This window comes from Dermacentor albipictus, chromosome 1, assembly GCF_038994185.2.
Source record: "Dermacentor albipictus isolate Rhodes 1998 colony chromosome 1, USDA_Dalb.pri_finalv2, whole genome shotgun sequence".
Taxonomy (NCBI): Eukaryota; Metazoa; Arthropoda; class Arachnida; order Ixodida; family Ixodidae; genus Dermacentor; species Dermacentor albipictus.
Genome location: NC_091821.1, coordinates 281,157,994 through 281,176,632, shown reverse-complemented (window position 1 = coordinate 281,176,632; position 18,639 = coordinate 281,157,994). Strand labels below are relative to the sequence as shown.

The 18,639-nt window shown below is 48.6% G+C and overlaps 2 protein-coding genes across 4 annotated transcripts in view; one reads left to right on the top strand and one right to left on the bottom strand.

Annotated features, from left to right (window-relative positions):
- Nucleotides 1-13,885: 13,885 nt before the first annotated feature.
- On the top strand, nt 13,886-16,680 carry m-cup (ankyrin repeat protein mann-cup). The gene has a single exon (XM_070531344.1). The coding sequence runs from the start codon at nt 14,085-14,087 to the stop codon at nt 16,011-16,013; it is 1,929 nt and encodes a 642-aa protein (XP_070387445.1). The 5' UTR covers nt 13,886-14,084; the 3' UTR covers nt 16,014-16,680.
- A 150-nt stretch (nt 16,681-16,830) lies between these two features.
- LOC139054409 (uncharacterized) overlaps nt 16,831-18,639 on the bottom strand; it is a 34,882-nt gene continuing 33,073 nt past the window's right edge. For all 3 annotated transcript variants that reach the window (XR_011511190.1, XM_070531349.1, XM_070531350.1), the window contains one exon: nt 16,831-18,329. Coding sequence is in view for 2 of the 3 variants with exons in the window: in XM_070531349.1 (XP_070387450.1) it covers nt 18,166-18,329 (164 nt within the window). In the remaining variant the exon portion in view is untranslated. The remainder of the gene's footprint in view (nt 18,330-18,639) is intronic.

Sequence of the window (18,639 nt, the reverse complement as noted above, 5' to 3'; positions counted from 1 at the left end):
CATCGCGAGAGCCTGAGAAACGCCGCGAGAGAAGAAACCCCACATCCCTCCCTCCTTAAATGCTCCCTACCAATGCAAGGCTGGTGGCTCCGATGTCAGCCAAAGAAGAAAAGAAAACAAAGAACAAAGAAATAGTCATTACATTATGGAGCTATCCATTGGCAGTTTGAACCTAAAATCACGAGCCCCCCAAAACATAAATAAAAAAAGACATCAAAGGAAGAAACGCAAGCTAGTAGAATAAATTAAAATAGGGGCATCTGAAGTACACAACAACAACACAAAAGAAACTCCACACGAACCCACGCTTAAACGCGAACATGCACAATAAAAACATCCACCGAAGAAAATGTAAGACTAACAAAAAAAGACAAACGCTCAGCGACATAATGACATTCAGACACAAACGCGGACAACGGAAAAATGACAAAACGTTGGTCTATACCATCACTCAGAACAAAAGAGAATAACATAAAGGGTTCAAATGACGTACAAAGAATGTCCACGCGATAAATCGCCGGGAGTCCAAACACCAAGCCCACATGCCACGCGTGCGACTCCTAACAGCGTCCGGCAACGGCCTCTGGGTCCGGTGCCTCTGGCGGTGTCCGCTCCATGGTACAGCCATGGTCCGCGCCAATCCTCGTGACCGCACATCCTGATCTACATCCCCGCCGTCGCCAGGCTTCGATCCGGGTCGACATCACCCGTTGACGCAACACGCCAGCGAAAACACACGCGGAACACTCTCGAAACGCAAAACACATAGATACAAATAAATGACTAACATAAAAGCAACGCGAACCATACCTAAGAAAACACATACACAAAAGCAAAACGAAGGCGGCTAGGTAAGACACAGAGAAACGAGTAGCCTAACAAAGCAGTATTGAACAAAGGGAAAACAAGGACCAAGAAAGACCGATAGCAGCCTGCCTGATTGCAGCGAAGTGGATAGCTGAGAGCTTTTTGAAGAGAAAGGGGCGGCTGATCCAAAGTTGTGGATCCGCATAGGCATGCCTCATCTCAGTATAGATGATTACTCCGTCTGAGTTCAGCCGGACACAGTAAACGTGGTCTTCACTAGCGCGATGACATACGACTTCGACGCTAGCGGAAATTCCTTCCACGGACGCACACTGTCCATCCGCGACACCATCAAAATTGACTTCGAATACGCGATGTCTATGTGTCTGCAATTGCGCGAATATGTGGTGGCGATCCAAGATATGCGCCATGCCAGCTTGCTGATTGGCTGAAGGAATATCTCGTGAGGAGCGTCACAGGAAGTGCTGTTTCGTAATCGTCATTTTGACGATGCGTGACGTTGCGCTGGGCCGCCATTGCTGAGATTTTCCGCCATAATTCTTGCTGCGACGAGCCGCACGAATTATGCTAATGGGCAGCCATATGCAATGGCAGCCGAGAGGAATGCGTATCGCCACATTTTCCCCGTCGTTTGGCGCCACGAAAATCTTTTGTTCAAAACGCGTGCTCATAGTATTTGCATCGCTCTCGGGTGGTGTTGGCATTTGTGTTTGGGGCCATCGTTTTTTAAAAGAACGCGTTTATACGAAATAATATTGGTTGAATATAGCAAACTTTCAGCAATGTTGTCTACTTTTCACTGCTGCATTTGTATTGTAATCGAGATTAATGCCTTTTCGCACAATCAGACGTTATGACAACGGCCTCTTTTTAATTTATAAAAAGAAATGTACGCAAGGCGGCGCCTTGAAGTTTCCTCCCGTGGTGCGAGTAACCAGCGAAATGAACAAGAGATGGCAGCGCCGGCGCTTGCGTCGCTCTAGTGGATATCTCTGGCGCGCGCAACGCTATCGGTGATATTCGGCTGTTTCTCAGCCAGCCGAGTCAGGCTGAGTCACTTGCGTTTCTCGAAATAGCGATAACGTGGCCTAGAACGTGCGCGCATCACCACTGGTAGGTCGCGTATGTTGTCTCAAGCAAGAAAACAAGGGCATTGGCGCCAACATGCGATGACTCATTGCATTTTCCGGGGACACGCATCCTAGCTATTGAAGCAGACGACGGCTTGTACGCAGCAGACGACGGAAGCGCGAAGCGTTTTCGACGGAACAATCATACGCTTTGAGATAGCTGCTTTATTTTTACTGCGGAGGAAAACTGTTTTGCTTTACCGATAACGCTACATTCAGTGCCTTCATTTCAGTTTCTTAGGCGAAACGTCAAGTTGGCGTCACGTTACGTAAGCAAAACTGGGCCACCAACGCCATTTTGTTTGCATCGCGCCTACGTCACGCATCAAAGAAAATGGCGGAATGTCCAGAATAGCGCCCGAACTACAGTGGCTAGAATAGGGGAAGTGTGCGCAAGGCGCCGCCTCTCGCGTGGGCTTCTCGGATGTTCCGCTTAGGTGGCGCTCGCAATCGCTTACACGTCGCTCGGAGGCGGCGGTCTGCTGTAGGCACTGTGGCATTCCAGCCGCGGCACTAAGGCAGCTTGGTGTTTTACACTCCTTTCTTTAGATTAGCTGCAGTCATAATGAAGCCATATCTGAGGCAGCTACGATCGCATGGCCTCCGCACTTCGCTTTGCGCTGTTGCAAAAGCCGGTCCAAAATGCATCTACAGCTGCCTATTCCGTACATGCGTCTGGTGGCATTGATTCTACAGCGGAGGCCACGCGATCGCAGTTTCACATGTTTACTAGACTAAACACAGAGCGTATTAGTACCGAGATCTGCGTTTATCCACTCGACAAGCGACTCTGATCTGTTGAATGGCGCCATTTTTGACCTACATCCGAAACTAATTTATTACGACCGCGGCATTAGCTCCTACATAATACTGCAATAATGACCTTATTGTAACTGCCTTCGTGGCCTCCTGCCGATCTTGCTCCTCATTAACCCGTGAGGTCTGAGTTAGTTAATCGGTTCACCTTGTGAGATGACCTGCATTACTGGAGATTCAAAATTGTTGGCATGCTGGTGTTGACTCCTAATTCCTAACAAACAGGCACCATAGCACTCTGTATGAAAATAAAAAATAACTGAGATCACACACAAGCTTCTTAATTTTTATCAGTTTTATTCAGCAAGTTAAGATTAGGCAAAGTGAGCATCTGCATTGTTATGTTGGTTATGTAGTGCGGCGCATCTTCAGATGTTTCTTTTTTTCTCGCGTTGATATTCTTTCTTTGTTCAAAGACTTGATGTAAAAGTGAAGTCGTGTCAAGATAAAAAACTTCACTATATTGCTTGACAGTGCTTCTTTGTGGGCATCACAACCAATGGAAGGCACGTGTTGCATACAATGCAAAATATCGGTGACACTATCTCTTTGGACTTTCTTCCAACTGAACCACATTGTGAAGCTATCCTCCAAAGCTTCCACGAATGAAAAAAGTTGTCTTGAGGGATACAGAAGCCCTCCCTTGTCACAAAACTGGGTGAAAGATGAGAGAGCTTCATCTGAATTCTCAACCGATGTCAGCAGCTGCTCAAAGCAGTCCCGACATTTCGTTGTTAGTATTTTCCGTCGGGCCACATAGCCAGCCAAATAAAATACCAGCCTTGCATCACTATGCTTCTCCGGATAAGGATGATCAGTGCACAAGGATGATGTTTCAAGCACGCTGGAGGCTTCGTCAATTCTTCCTGCACCAATCAAGTTGTCCACTTGGTCGGCTGCCTCAGCTGGTCCGACAAATGACACGATTGCGCCACCTGAGCAGTTGCCTGTGTCTAGAGCTTTTACTAAATTATTGAAGCTCAGACAGTTAACAGCAGTAAGGAACTGTGCTGAGGTTGGATGATCATTACATCCCGAAAACTGGCGAATTATGCCAAACAACTTCTCTATGGGATCCTGGCTCAGGCGGGAAGTTAGCAAATATTTGTAACCTACTTGCTCGGTTAGGTATCTTAAAAGCTCCAACGTTCCTTGCAGGGTCACTCTTAAACCCTCTGCTGTGCTTGAAGACAAAAAACCTGCTTTTGAGTGGCCTGTTTTGGCTTCCCATTCGTTGATGTAAAGTAGGGAATCACTCAGCACCTTTTCTTCTGGTGAATTCGGTCTGAGGGCACTGGATGGAAGTCTTGATGTCATGATGACAATTAACTTCTGCATAAATCCAATGAAATGTTCTGTCTGCTTCCGGTGTGCCAAGGCTTTGTCAATTTGGCTCTTATAGAAGAAGAGGCCACGTAGAACTTCAGAGCTGAAAAGATGAAAGGCATAATTAACTTTCATTTTTTCAAAGTTATTAGGGTTCAGGTGGACTTCGCTTATCTTTGGCATAACTTTGAGCGTTGTGGCACATTTGTCCAGTTCATATGCTATCTTTAGTGGCTTCACGTCCACATGCCCTGCTGGTGTCTTGTAACCAGCTTTAACAAAGCCGTTTCTCACACACTTCACTAAGTGTGGAAAGTCCGACAGGAAAAATAGTCGTCGGTCATCATCAGAGGGGTGGGATGTTGATGGCTTGATAGCTGTTCCTTTACCCGATATTCCAAACTGATGCCACATTGCCCGATTCCATGATGCTCCGTCGCATGTCACATAATCCACTCTCAGCCCAGCATTCTCAGTTAGCATCACTGCTTCTAAGACGATCTTGGAGAGTAGTGGCGCCTTGACATTGCCCTTGGAGGCAAACACACCGAGAATCTGGTGCCACGAACCTGACAGCGGCTGAAACATTACCACTAATCCGTGGTCGCATGGGAGTGTTTTGTCAGATTCAGGTGTAAAGGGACCGAGGTCTACAAACCCATCAATCTTTCCCCCTCCCGCTACACCCAAGTTTTCGGAAAGTTTCATTTCGTCGATTATGAGCCCTCCGTGACATTCAAAGTCACTAAATTTTTTCGTCTTGTTCAGGATGCCTGAAAGCACATGTGCATTGAACCCGAAGCTGCTCTCATACTGCCTTTTGTATTTCTTGAGGCAGCTTCGGCTGGGCAGAGCAAGTATTTTTTCTCTGCGGACGTGTTCATAAAGTCGAGGACTTTTCATGTGCATGATGATGCACTCGAGTAGCCACTCTGGACTATAACGCATGCCTTTCGGGGACTTTCGTCTCCCAGCTTCAAAGCATTGCATGATAGCAGCCTTCTGTTTGGGTGGGAGCATGTCAATTCTCTTCAGGACGGCAGATTCTTCGATCTCCTCATTTTCCTGCTGCAGCTTTGAAATCACTTGGTCTAAAGTTCTGACCTTTGTCCTGAGGCGACGCACTGTTTCGGCTTTTGCCTTCATTTTCATGGCAGAGCTCGGTCTTACTTTTTGTTTCTTTTTCCTGCACCTTTGATTAATCAAAAGCTTTCTGAAATACTTGCACTTCATACAGCATTTCTCTTCACTCCCTGAAACTCCCTTGCAACATTTGTTGTAGATGGTGTCATTCCACACTGTTAAATTCCCATTGGAAGACGCAAACGGGAACTCTTCCAGAAGTCCGGCCCCAGCGCAAACACAGATGTCGTCAACATCCTTCAGCAAAGAAGCTGGATCCCCTGAGGTTTCCAGGGTGATCGGAACCCCTCGCACAAACACTTCGCACTTCACCACGGTGTCGACGACTGTGAAAAGCACCAGCTTTTGTGCATACAGAACACTCATGTTTTTGGTCACAGCGAAACACACACTATAAGCCACCTTTAACGGTTCTTCGCTCATAATGTGCTTTCCCCACCGGCTGGACGGAAGACGGACATTCTTATAGTCATGTGCGTCTTCATTGCCGGAAGGCACAGGTAGATCAAGGTGATCAACGTCGTTTTGCGAAGGTGATTGCAGCGGCCCATCCTTTCGACGCCTTTTTGATGGCACTGGGGAATGCAAGCCTGACCTTTCTTTAGGCTTTCTTTTCTTCGGAACTGCCTTGGAGAGGTACTTTGGTACATTTGGAAATATCGTCGGTACGGCGCCCGGCAGAAGAAGTGGCCTGCTTCGTTCCAAGAGCACTGTTTGGCCGTCAATTGAGTGTTCAAAGTGTCGTGAGATGAACTGCTGATCGAAATGCAGCTCACATACGGCTGCGTTGCATTCAAGCGGCTTGTCTGCTCTCGGTATGTTCCTTTGCCACTTCTGAAACACGGCGTCTTCCTTCGGAACTCCGAACAATGAAAACTTGTTCTTGCATGACTTGTAACCAGTCGTGCATCCGGGCACAAAACAATGGCTTTGACGGCGGCTCATTGTGCGTCATTCGCACGAACTTCGACGAGAATCTTAGCAAGCAGACTGAAAAAACTCCGACAACACGTGTAGGAAACTCGCAGTCATCCGCTGTAAAAGCGCTCAACTCGACGACGACGACGTGTAAACAGGATCGAGCGCCATCTGGTGGTGGCATCGCTAGGCAGCGTCGCGACTCCCATAGTGGCCGCTCGCGGATAATCACACTTCCCCCTTCTAGCCACTGTACCCGAACCGCGCGAATTATGCTAATGAGCAGCCATATGCAATGGCAGCCGAGAGGAATGCGTATCGCCACATTTTCCCCGTCGTTTGGCGCCATGAAAATCTTTTGTTCGTAACGCGTGCCCATAATATTTGCATCGCTCTCGGGTAGTGTCGGCATTTGTGTTTGGGGCCATCATTTTTTAAAAGAACGCGTTTATACCAAATAATATTGATTGAACATAGCAAGCTTTCAGCAATGTTGTCCACTTTTCACTGCTGCATTTGTATTGTAATCAAGATAGATGCCTTTTCGCACAATCAAAAGTTATGACAACGGCCTCTTTCTAATTTATAAAAAGAAATGTACGCAAGGCGGCGCCTTGAAGTTTCCTCCCGCAGTGCGAGTAACCAGCGAAATGAACAAGAGATGGCAGCGCCGGCACTTGCGTCGCGCTAGTGGATATCTCTGGCGCCCGCAACGCTATCGGTGATATTCGGCCGTTTCTCAGCCAGCCGAGCCGGGCTGATGATTTTGGCTTCTAGCGCGAAGTGATACACGGACACAGAAAGGAGCAGACAGGACGAGCCGGGCTGAGTCACTTGCGATTCACGAGATAGCAATAACGTGGCCTAGAACGTGCGCGCATCACCACTGGTAGGTCGCGTATGTTGTCTCAAGCAAGAAAACAAGTGCGTTGGCGCCAACATGCAATGACTCATTCCATTTTCCGGGGACACGCATTCTAGCTATTGCAGCAGACGACGGCTTGTACGCAGCAGACGACGGAAGCGAGTAGCGTTTTCGACGGAATAATCATACGCTTTGAGATAGCTGCTTTATTTTTACTGCGGAGTAAAACTGTTTTGCTTTACCGATAACGCTACATTCAGTGCCTTCATTTCAGTTTCTTAGGCGAAACATCAAGTTGGCGTCACGTTATAGTGCCTAGAATATACTGGTTAGTGCGCCATGCATCCGCTCTTTTCAATGGAGGAGCGTGGCGCCGCCTGCAATGAATGCCCACGGTGGCCGACAGAGGTCGCTGCCACACGGGTGGGTGCAGACTGCGCGTGTTGTCTGCTTCGCATATCAGTTTCGCAGCTGTTGCGTCGGTATATATGTTGGCGTTTTCAGTGTTATTACAGCGTTGCATGTTTGTTCTTGGTGTTGTCAAAGGGTGAGTGCGTCGCTGCTGTGTTCGTGTGCCTGTCATTACAAGAACTATGCGGCGGCGGTGAAAAAATGCCGTAGAGACAGTGCAAGGAGAGGAGCTGGAGGAGCTGCTTTGTGCCGTTGTGTCGAAGTGGTTACCGCTCGAACAAAGGGCGTGTATCCTTGTTCACTCCACCACTGGTACGAGGCGGCAGCAGAATGGGCAAGAATGATCAGGAGAGCGGACGGAAGGCCGGTACCAACTGCTGTGGTTTGTGAAAAACATTTCGAAAACAGCTTAGTTCTACGCGCGTTCTCTATCACCGTAAATGGCGTTGTCCACGAGATTCCCCGCGATAAACCACGCCTGAAACCATATGCTATTGGCCTCGAGCTCCACCACTGGATAAGCTGGCGCTACCGTCGGCGTGACGTGCTAGGAGGGATCACGTGGACATAGCGGCCGCGTCGGCTGCTTCGGGAGCGCCGCAGCGAGCTGAAAACGAGGTTAAATTCTCTCGTATGCTGCGGTCCTCATTAGGTGCCGAAATTTTCCCGCTTCGAGCGTCTCCTTTACAACGCTTGAAAGCACTACAATGGGTAGTGGCTGCCTTTGAAGGCGCGCAGCATAGTAGGCTACTGCTCAGTGCCGCAGGGCCGAACGCACGTAACAGAGGCCGGTGTCAGCCTTATTCACACGTAGCCGCAGGACAAGAAGCTGCGTGAAGTTTGGCTCGCAAAATATAAAACCGGCAAACATCGGCTTCAACTCGGGTATGCAGCAAGCACAGACGCGAGGAAGATTTCTGCTACGGCGCCCGGTCTGCGATGCTCTAAAAACGCGCACTAAGACGCTCGCCCGAGTCCGCTGCCCGACTAATGTCATGACGGTTTGGTCTATGAACTTGTCGATGCTATAGATACTGCCAAGTTGAGTGGAGTGGAAAGGCAGCGGTAAGAAGCACATTTTAAAAAAGCATGGCATATGGTCATGTTTGTGTTATGAATTAATGCATGCACTAGATTACAAAAAAGGAGCAGCGGGAAATTGCACGCTGAGAACACCGATAAACATACAGTGCGACGCAACTCGAGAAATATAGCAAGGTCAAATAATTTAGAAGAAAAAAAAAGATTGAATCTTCGCGATGGCACATCACAGTCCCCGTAGGCGTCGAAGTCTCTACAATGAAGTTATTTTTGAACAGCTCTGATAGCACCCACTCAAAAATGGTTGCTTCTATACTGTCAAATGCTCATATTCTGCGGCCTAAAGCTCATGGGACGGTGCGAAAACGCGCGTGCGGAGAAAGCGAAACAGTGCGCGGACAAGCATCCAGACGCGCCGGTCGCTGGGAATCTGCGCGATCGCTGCATTGCGGCTTCGTTCTATTACGTCCCATTTAGTTATACAAACACTGTAAGAACATATTTCACATAGCTTGCTCTCAGCGTTTACCTACCTTTCACTCAAGAAGCCGGTTCGGGAGATTCCATATCGCGGCGACCGCGCGCAGTGGCGTTCACTGTACGTATTCGGTAAAGAGATAGCGTCTGTAAACGATTGTGTGCTTTCAATTTGCCCAAGATTATTATTTAGACCGTAAAAAACTTCTCTCGTTTCGAAAGTACTTACAGAAATGTCCGGGAGAGCTCGCACATGGAGTTTTCAGTGAGCGCTGACAGCAAAACCTATGAGGAGCGCGCCGCATGATCCCTCATACTACGCCAGCGAGGCGCTTCCGCTAGATGGCGACTCCGTAACTCCTCGCCGCCAATACCCACGATATTTCCTGAGTATCCTAAGCATGCACCTTACTTTTCGTGAGTACCAGGGGAAAAAAAACAAGAAAAAAGGAGCAGTAGTGCTTTGACCTACTATACTGTTATGTTGCACGAAAGATATTACTGCCCAAAATTCTTGACCACAGTGTGCAGGCTTCCTTTGCGTAAGCTGAAGCTAGTGCCGACGCTGCTTCACTATTGCAATACGCATTTTGACAATGGAGGCCTTGTCTATCTTAGTCAGACCTTGTCAACCGCTGTGAAGGCCGTGGAAGATGCTTTTACTGTGTTCTTTAGCAAAAACAAGTTAGATGTAGCGAGTCTAGCTGATTTTTCAGGTCAGCTACAGACACTGGCCTTTCCCCAACTAGGTTGCCCAGAGCATGAAAAACCAGCTTTGACAACACTTGTGAAGTTCTGTTTTCTTGAGGTTTCGTTTTCTTTTTTAAGGCATCAACAAAGAGAGGGAAGCGCAAAGGCAACGACAGAAGCTCTTTAAACTGCGTCGCTACCACTAGATCTATCTTCTTCATGTATGTGTGCATTATCTCATCTAGGCCTGTCTTATATGCCCGCGTTTGACTGTTGTTACGCGAGAATAAAATATTTGTTACGCTTAAATTAAAGATCTGTTTCCCATTTTCGTTCACTTATATCAGACATAAAAAGAAATCTGCACGTGTTTACCAGGTATTAAAAAATGTATAGTACACAGAACACCGCGTGCAGTCCATTTTACAGGCAATTTTTTTTACTTATTATCCTATCCTCGTGGCCCAATGGGCATTATTAGGAGATGGGTACATAGTTTACAAACAATCAAAAACATTCAAACCTATGAGGACAACAATAAGATAATAGGCAGAAATAGAAGCAAATAAAAAGAAAGTACAGCGAAATTCAAGTCATTTCAAAAGATGATCTGTTACAGCGGTTTTCAACGGTTATGCATTAATATAACATCAGCAGAACAGTAACGTAACCTTAGAATTCCTTTAATTTATTAGAATGAAAAATGTAACCTAAAACTTACCCTTAAAAAAATTACGCTGCCATCATGGCTAGAATAAAAAACAAGTGTCCTTAGCTATCGCCGAAGAGACACGAAGGCGAACGCCTTGTGAAACCTACTCTAATTCACTCTAATCCTCCTTAATTAATACACCTTAATCCCTCTAATTCAGCCTTATCCCCCTTAATTCAATCACTATAATGAATAATTAAATTTGCTAATCCTTTAGCATCTCCTATACACGGCTGGACATGCTTTGGTTCCTTTCTGGCCTTCCTTGGATCGTGTGATATGTTCTGTACCTCGCAACACGGCCTTGGAACATGCAGATCAAGGCATTTGCCTTAGAAATTATGTTTTCTCTTCGCCAGCATAGAAACACATCAGGTTCCCGCTCGAAGCCCAGCTGAGCTAGCACACGCTTTTCACGCAAGCGACAAGCGCTAGAGAAGCCTGTTGTAATCAGAACAAACCCTGATTTATAAATCAGCTGCCCACATTTGAACTGTGCTGCTGCTACAGCTTAATAGAAACAAAAAGCGCAGCAGCCCGCTTGCCGATGCCAGAGTCCTTGGCGGGCTACGAAGACCGGATGGTGCCGCGGCACCCACCTGCACTGCAGCGCCTCTAGTGGCAGCCGCCGGCATTCATTGCATTTGGTGCCACCCGAGAGGCCGCGGACGGCACACTAGCCAGTATATTCTAGGCACTATAGTCACGTTACGTAAGCAAAACTGGGCCACCAGCGCCATTTTGTTTGCGTCGCGCCTATGTCACGCACAGTAATTTTTGTAGGAAACTCTATGAAGTCACGCACCGAAGAAAATGGCGGAATGTCCAGAATAGCGCCCCTAGACTGTGGTTTGCAGGGGCGCTATTCTGGACATTCCGCCATTTTCTTCGGTGCGTGACGTAGGCGCGACGCAAACAAAATGGCGCTGGTGGCCCAGTTTTGCTTACGTAACGTGACGCCAACTTGACGTTTCGCCTAAGAAACTGAAATGAAGGCACTGAATGTAGCGTTATCGGTAAAGCAAAACAGTTTTCCTCCGCAGTAAAAATAAAGCAGCTATCTCAAAGCGTATGATTGTTCCGTCGAAAACGCTTCGCGCTTCCGTCGTCTGCTGCGTACAAGCCGTCGTCTGCTTCAATAGCTAGGATGCGTGTCCCCGGAAAATGCAATGAGTCATCGTATGTTGGCGCCAACGCGCTTGTTTTCTTGCTTGAGACAACATACGCGACCTACCAGTGGTGATGCGCGCACGTTCTAGGCCACGTTATCGCTATTTCGTGAAACGCAAGTGACTCAGCCCGACTCGGCTAGCTGAGAACCGGCGAATATCACCGATAGCGTTGCAGGCGCCAGAGATAACCACTACCGCGACGCAAGCGCCGGCGCTGCCATCTCTTGTTCATTTCGCTGGTTACTCGCACCGCGGGAGGAAACTTCAAGGCGCCGCCTTGCGTACATTTCTTTTTATAAATTAGAAAGAGGCCGTTGTCATAACGTCTGATTGTGCAAAAAGGCATTAATCTCGATTACAATACAAATGCAGTAGTGAAAAGTGGACAACATTGCTGAAAGTTTGCTATATTCAACCAATATTATTTCCGTATAAACGCGTTCTTTTAAAAAACGATGGCCCCAGCCACAAATGCCAACACCACCCGAGAGCGATGCAAATACTATGAGCACGCGTTATGAACAAAAGATTTTCGTGGCGCCAAACGACGGGGAAAATGTGGCGATACGCATTCCTCTCGGCTGCCATTGCATATGGCTGCTCATTAGCATAATTCACGCGGCTCGTCGCAGCAAAAATTATGGCGGAAAATCTCAGCAATGGCGGCCCAGTGCAACGTCACGCATCGTCAAAATGACGATTACGAAACAGCCCTTCCTGTGACGCTCCTCGCGAGATATTCCTTCAGCCAATCAGCAAGCTGGCATGGCGCATAGCTTGAATCGCCACCACATATTCGCGCAATTGCAGATGCATTGCACTGGCTTCTGCACGCTACCGCTCACATTCTTTTTGAAGCACTAACATCACAATATATCTGCCAAGGACCAAAAAAATGTATTAGTCCATAAAATTTGCAGCTCCACGTCACGTTTCGTCATCTTGATGAAAACGCAAAATGACATTTCGCAAAACTTCCGTTTCCCGGCAAAAATTTCAAGGCACGTGAGCTCGCCACAGCCAATAAGAGAGTAAACATGGCGGATAATGGCGGCTGTGCAGCCGCCATGCGTGTCCAGAATAGAGCCCCAGGCATTGGCTCAAAACTAAGCACAAGTAATTGTTTGCTGCTTACAGAATAACCTCTACATTGTAATTAAACGTGAAAGAACGCAAGTCAAAATTACTATTCCTATCATGAAATGGTAAATTTTATTTAATTATTTCTAATAGCTTTTTTTGACGCCATAGTGGCGCTGTCAGAGCAAAGCGCTAACCGCAAACGCAAAGCCCTATTCTAAAACTCTTCGCTCCTGCGTGCCCCAACGCTAACACCCGCAAAGCTCTTTGGGGCCCCAAACTATTGGGACCCCTATTCTAAAACTCTATTATGTTTTCTCGCGTTATAGTGAGAAACTCTATGGTGTTGACGTCGTACTGCGAATTTTCTGATGCACCCTGCAAACTTCAATTAGTTCAATAAGCTTGGCGGAATGCATAGAATTCGGAGCATGATGCACTTCCGCACACGTGTGCGCACAATGAATCTGTTGCGATCTGCCCGTTGCATATATCCCGCAGCGTGTGCTGCGACCGTAATGTACATTAAGGCGAACAGTTTGCAAAAGGCCTTGGCATACGTCCGTAAAATGTACGCAGCATGTCCAGATAATGTCCCTCGCGGACATGTAACGGATGTCCGCAGGGCACGGAAAGTGGGTCCAAACGGTCCTGTGAGTCCCTACGATATCGATGTCCTGGCAGTGGATGTCGATATTGTCATTGAAGAGAGAGAGAGGGGGGGGTACAGCATTCATGTACAAAAGGGGCACAAGCTCATGGTCTGGGCAATCTGTAACTAAATGCTCACTTTACGGGCACCACAGAGTATGGGGACACGCACAAGAGCCAGTATAGGGCGCAGAACAATGATATCTGGAATAGCTTTCCACAGGAACGCAGTGACAACATTAATTGTTCTTGTAATAGGCACAAGAACAAGTGAACTGCATTACAAAAGTCCCGCTGCTTGCTTTGCTTCAGCAAAGCATGGTCCCCATAACAACGAAAGTAAGTTTAAATTAGGTAGTTACATTGTACGATTGTTCTCTCCTTGGCGCACCTTTCAACAGCAGCACATTAAGTGATGCCCTGGAAAATAAGAACTGCAGAAACGAATAATGTCGCACAGAATCAGCCGGCCTCGTTGCTATTGACGCGAGCTGAAATGTTCCCGAGTTTAAAAGCAGCAGACATTTAGAGAAAGCGGGCGAAACATCACCTAACCAGCGCTTTCGAGCCACACAACAGCCTCCGCATGCAAGAGTTGGCGATTGCAGCGCCGCCGCTACATCGCCACTGGCGGCGTCAGGTGCCCCTATGCGTTGCTGCCTCCACGCGCTGCACTGCCCTATTTTAGTTCACTGTAACGGCTGTCTCCCTTCCAATCGCTTTAGCAATACTGATTTTTTCTAAACATGGCTACAGGCACATATCTGTAGTCGCCCGCGGTGCGCTGCGTGATCTGCGTGACAAAACTGGAAGCTTTTCTAAGTATGTGGATTACAGGTAAGACAGATCAGACTTCCCAGCGAGACGCAATATTCAACGACCTCTACTCGGAATGTAGACTCGCCCCACCAGGTGCTCGGCTCTCGTACCTTGTCCGCAATAAGATTGAGCGTCTCACGCGAGAGGAGCGGAAGGACATAGTTTCGCGTCTTCGAGAAGGATGTGCACCATTGTTCGTCGCATGCAAGAAGGGCAACTCGGACATTGTAGAGTACCTGATAACCATGTGTGGAGCTGACTTGGAACAACGAGGTGTTTACGAAGTGACCGATGACCGCTCGATCCACTTTGTGACGCCACTGTGGTGTGCGGCAGTGGCAGGCAAGCTGGCAGTCGTCAAACAGCTGATCGACTATGGCGCGAACGTGAACAGCGTTTCGGACACCGGCTCAACGCCAGTGCGCTCTGCGTGCTTCATGTCGCACCGTGAAGTAGTCATGTACCTCGTGAACCATGGTGCTGACATCCTGAAACCCAATTACAACGGCGGCACCTGCCTCATCAACTCGGTGCAGAGCGTGAGCCTGTGCCGTTTCCTGCTGCGCCGAGGTGCGGACGTGAATGCGCAGGACGTGCAGCTCAAGACAGCGTTGCACTACGCCATCCAGGAGCATCGGTTCGACACGACACGGCTGCTGCTCGAGCAACGTGCCAACCCGTTTCTGCGCAGTCGGTACGGCGACGACGCGCTCCAGACGGCCTGCCTCAAGGGTGCCGCGCAGATCTACGAGTACCTCGTGAGCACTGTCGAGTACAGCGCCGCACGGCGTGCCGAGGCTGACGAGCTGATGGGCACCACGTTCCTCGACGAGCACCACGACGTCCAGTCGGCGCTCTTTTACTGGCGACGGGCGCAGGCGCTGCGTGCGCGCGACAGCGTGCCCAAGCCCTTGGGCGGGCTGACGCGGCGGCCGGCCTTTCAGATGGCCGCGGAGTACGCGAACGCCGACGAGCTCGACGCGCTGGCGCACGACCTGGACGCTCTGCGTACCCAGTCGCTCCTCATGTGTGAGCGGATCCTGGGTGCGCAGCACAAGGACACTGTGTTCCGGCTCATGTATCGCGGTGCCGCGTACGCGGACAGCATGCAGTACCAGCGCTGCATCGACCTGTGGCAGTACGCGCTCGAGCTGCGCGTCGCCAAGGACACGCTGCTGCACACCGAGGCTGGCCAGGCGGCCGCGGCCCTGGTGCGCCTCTACCTCGACATGCTGGACAAGGGCCGCGCGGGCCTGCTGCGCGACCGGCTGCGGCTGGACGACGTGCTGGCCACGGCGCGGCTGCTGGTCGACCGGTGCGGCGAGTCGGCGCGACTGCTTGCCGAGCGGCCCGTGTACCGGCGTCACCTGGACAACTTTGACAAGCTGCTGCGCGTGCTCACGCACCTGCTGCACGTGCTGCACGCGCTGCCCAAGCGCGACGCGGCCGACGAGGCGGCCGTGCGCCGGCTGGTGTGTCGTGCGCTGGCGCAGCAGGCGCGCACTGCGTCGGGCGACTCGCTGCTGCACCTGGTCGTAAGCCGCGCAAACACCATGAAGCCGACGGCCTTCTTCGAGGAGGCGCACGCGCACGTGTTTCCCGACGCCTCGCTGGCCGCCCTGCTGCTCGACTGCGGCGCCGACGTCGAGGCGTGCAACGAGGCCCGCAGCACGGCGCTGCACGTGGCCGCGCTGCGCAACAACTTCGTGCCGGACGTGGTGCAGACGCTGCTGCGCCACGGCGCACACCTGGACCGGCGCAACGCCAACGGGAACCAGCCGCACCGCATGCTGGCCGGCATCGGCGAGTGCGTGCTCAACCCGCTCCAGCACATCAGCCTGCAGTGCCTGGCCGCGCGCAAGATCGTGGAGCGCCGCATCCCTTTTGCGGGCGAGGTGCCCAGCGCGCTCGAGAACTTCATCCGTATCCACTAACGTGTTGATGGTGGGCAGGCCCAGTAGTGAAATAGCAAGCTTGCCTACTTTGAGTGCACAGCTATGCAAGAAGCAATAACCACACATATGCAAGTATACTTTACAACATGTTTATCTTTTTACCAGCTGTGTGGCACAAGTGGTGCTATCGAAAGTGTCATCAGTGTCTGTCCATTCTCATGCAGTCTAGAGGCAACCTCAGTCAGTAGGAGGGTCCATCTTACGAAACGCAAATTGCTTATGTTCACTACTGGGTATGGTGTTTTCTCCTATCTTAGGGACCATGTGTTTGCACAGTGTTTTAATTTACCATTTTAGCAGACATGTGCCGTTGATCTGAAATTGTCGCGTCGCTTAAACAGCTGTATTCTGGTAAGAGACGACTGAAGAAACATGCATAGTTTTTGTGTATGCCCAAACCAAGTGCCAAACTGATGCAAGGTGTGACTTGGCTGCATCCACAATGTGCATTTCGTGCCAGAAGGTCTCAACTAGTTATGCTGCAACAATCTGGTTTGAGCTGAACTGAACTTCCTGTGGGAATGCGACTACAGGGGAAAGAGGGACATTATGCAAGATGTTGGTGTGGTTTATGCTCTGTGAACCTGCCTTTCTGTGGGTGGGAGTTGTGGCCTTTCAATAAAGCATCATTGCAGTGTGATGCACATTTCCATTGTGTTGCCCTCATTTACCAAGCACACATGGTAAGGAAAGGTGCACCTGCAGATATCAAATCTGTTGTTACTAATTACAAAAACACATTGGTTACGCTGTGATGTACCACTGTGCAAGCCTATTAATAGCAAGCGCTGTGCCAAGCACTGCACTCATTAAGAAGTTTGCACCCTTTGGGTCGTATCTTCTTTCACAACAATAATCTTCATCTGCCTTGCCCGCATTTCCTTTCTTTAATGCTGCGAGTGTACGAGTCCGGTACTTCCAAGTCGCAAACAGCTTGCGTGTTATCAGCGTGACACAGCATTCTCGACAGGAAAGTAGGTTGTGCCGAGTTTTCAAGAAAGGAAATGCTAGCAAGGCAGATGACGATTATTGCTGTGGGACAAGATAAGCCCCAAAGGGTGTAAACTTTAAGAGTGTGTTGAAGGGACACGGTACCTGTGATAGCAGCTTATGTGAGGCAGTCAACGTGAGCTGGTTGGTTCATGAATACTGCTGTACCACGAATGAGTGGCAGTGACTGCAACCTGCTGACACTCCAGTCATTCCATGTGATGGAAATACCAGATAGTTCTCATTTTGAAACTTGCTGCTTTCAATGAGCTGTGTTAATCCACATCATCATTTCACATAATCAGGCAATGGCTGGTGCATCATTCCCGAAGGATGCGATGGTAGCAAAGTTCTTGATATAATCTACCATGTCTTTGATGAGGCATAAAGTAGGTAGCAGTGTTCTGGAACACATAGGCAGCTGAGTGTTTATAAGGTCCTGTTTGCAGATCATTGTCCTTGCTTCCAGTTCAGTCCTCTTTTATATGCACTTTGGTCATTGTTTGCAGTGGCGGCGAATGTGAACTGATAACAGCCACTGTGGGGTTGTGTTTACTAGCTTTGTGATTGCAGCTGTGCTGTGTGTTGTAAGGGCCTGTATGAGGCATATATGAGCAGAGCCGTTTGCTGCCTTTCATTATAACAAATTCATTGCAAGGTTATTTGTGCTTTTAGCACAAATATTCCTAACTGGACAATACCTGCTTCGTGCTCTGGATATGTTAATGTGTTGTGTTGCTTACTAAGCAAACATTAAAAAAATGTGTCAGGCTACTGTGCACGCACTCTTTCAAAATACCATGAAAGAAGCGATGGAATTTAATTAGGGCAGCTGTGTTGTTTGACCAGGTAGGCACACTTTGCTAAGGTTGTCCTACCAAAGGCATCATTTGTTAGTGAGGATTCTCTGACATTTTAGTTATGGACTTCCCCGTGATGAACTACAAACCTGGCAGAGAAAGTGGGTCAATATAATCAACAGTGGGTGAACTAGAAAAGCCTCTACCTGAAGCCAATATGGCTTTTGTCTGGGTGTATGCATTTATTTCAAAGCCCTATTCTGAGGGCATTGCATAGGAGGAGAGTCAAATATATTGAATTTATTTGTAACAATGTTGTGGGAGATGAGACAAAAAGCTGATCAAACAGCTTGACAGGACCTGACCACACACATGTTGGCATAATGGTGGATGTAAACAAGGAAAGTAAGATGCATTTTACTTGGCAAACATTCAGACAAACATGCTTGTGCGATTATACATGCCAACAGTTTGTTACACAGCCAGCACTTCTGATAAACAGCATCTGAAATAAAAAACAGCAAAAGTTAGTATAAGCATCAATGTTCTTCGTAGTAATTTCCAGCATATTCACTGGTAAGTCATCATAATAAATACAGGCAAAAAGTAAGTTACAAGTTAATAGTGTAATGGGGATTAACCCTTTCAGGCACCAATTAATTCTGTCCAGTGAAAATTTAGTTTCACGCCAATTTTTGTATCTTCAGAATCATAAACGAATTGCTGCAAAGTGCATTAAGAATTTTGAGCTGGTTGAATTTTGTCAACTTTACAGAATGTGGACTCCATGCAATAATTCTGTATAGGAATGTAAG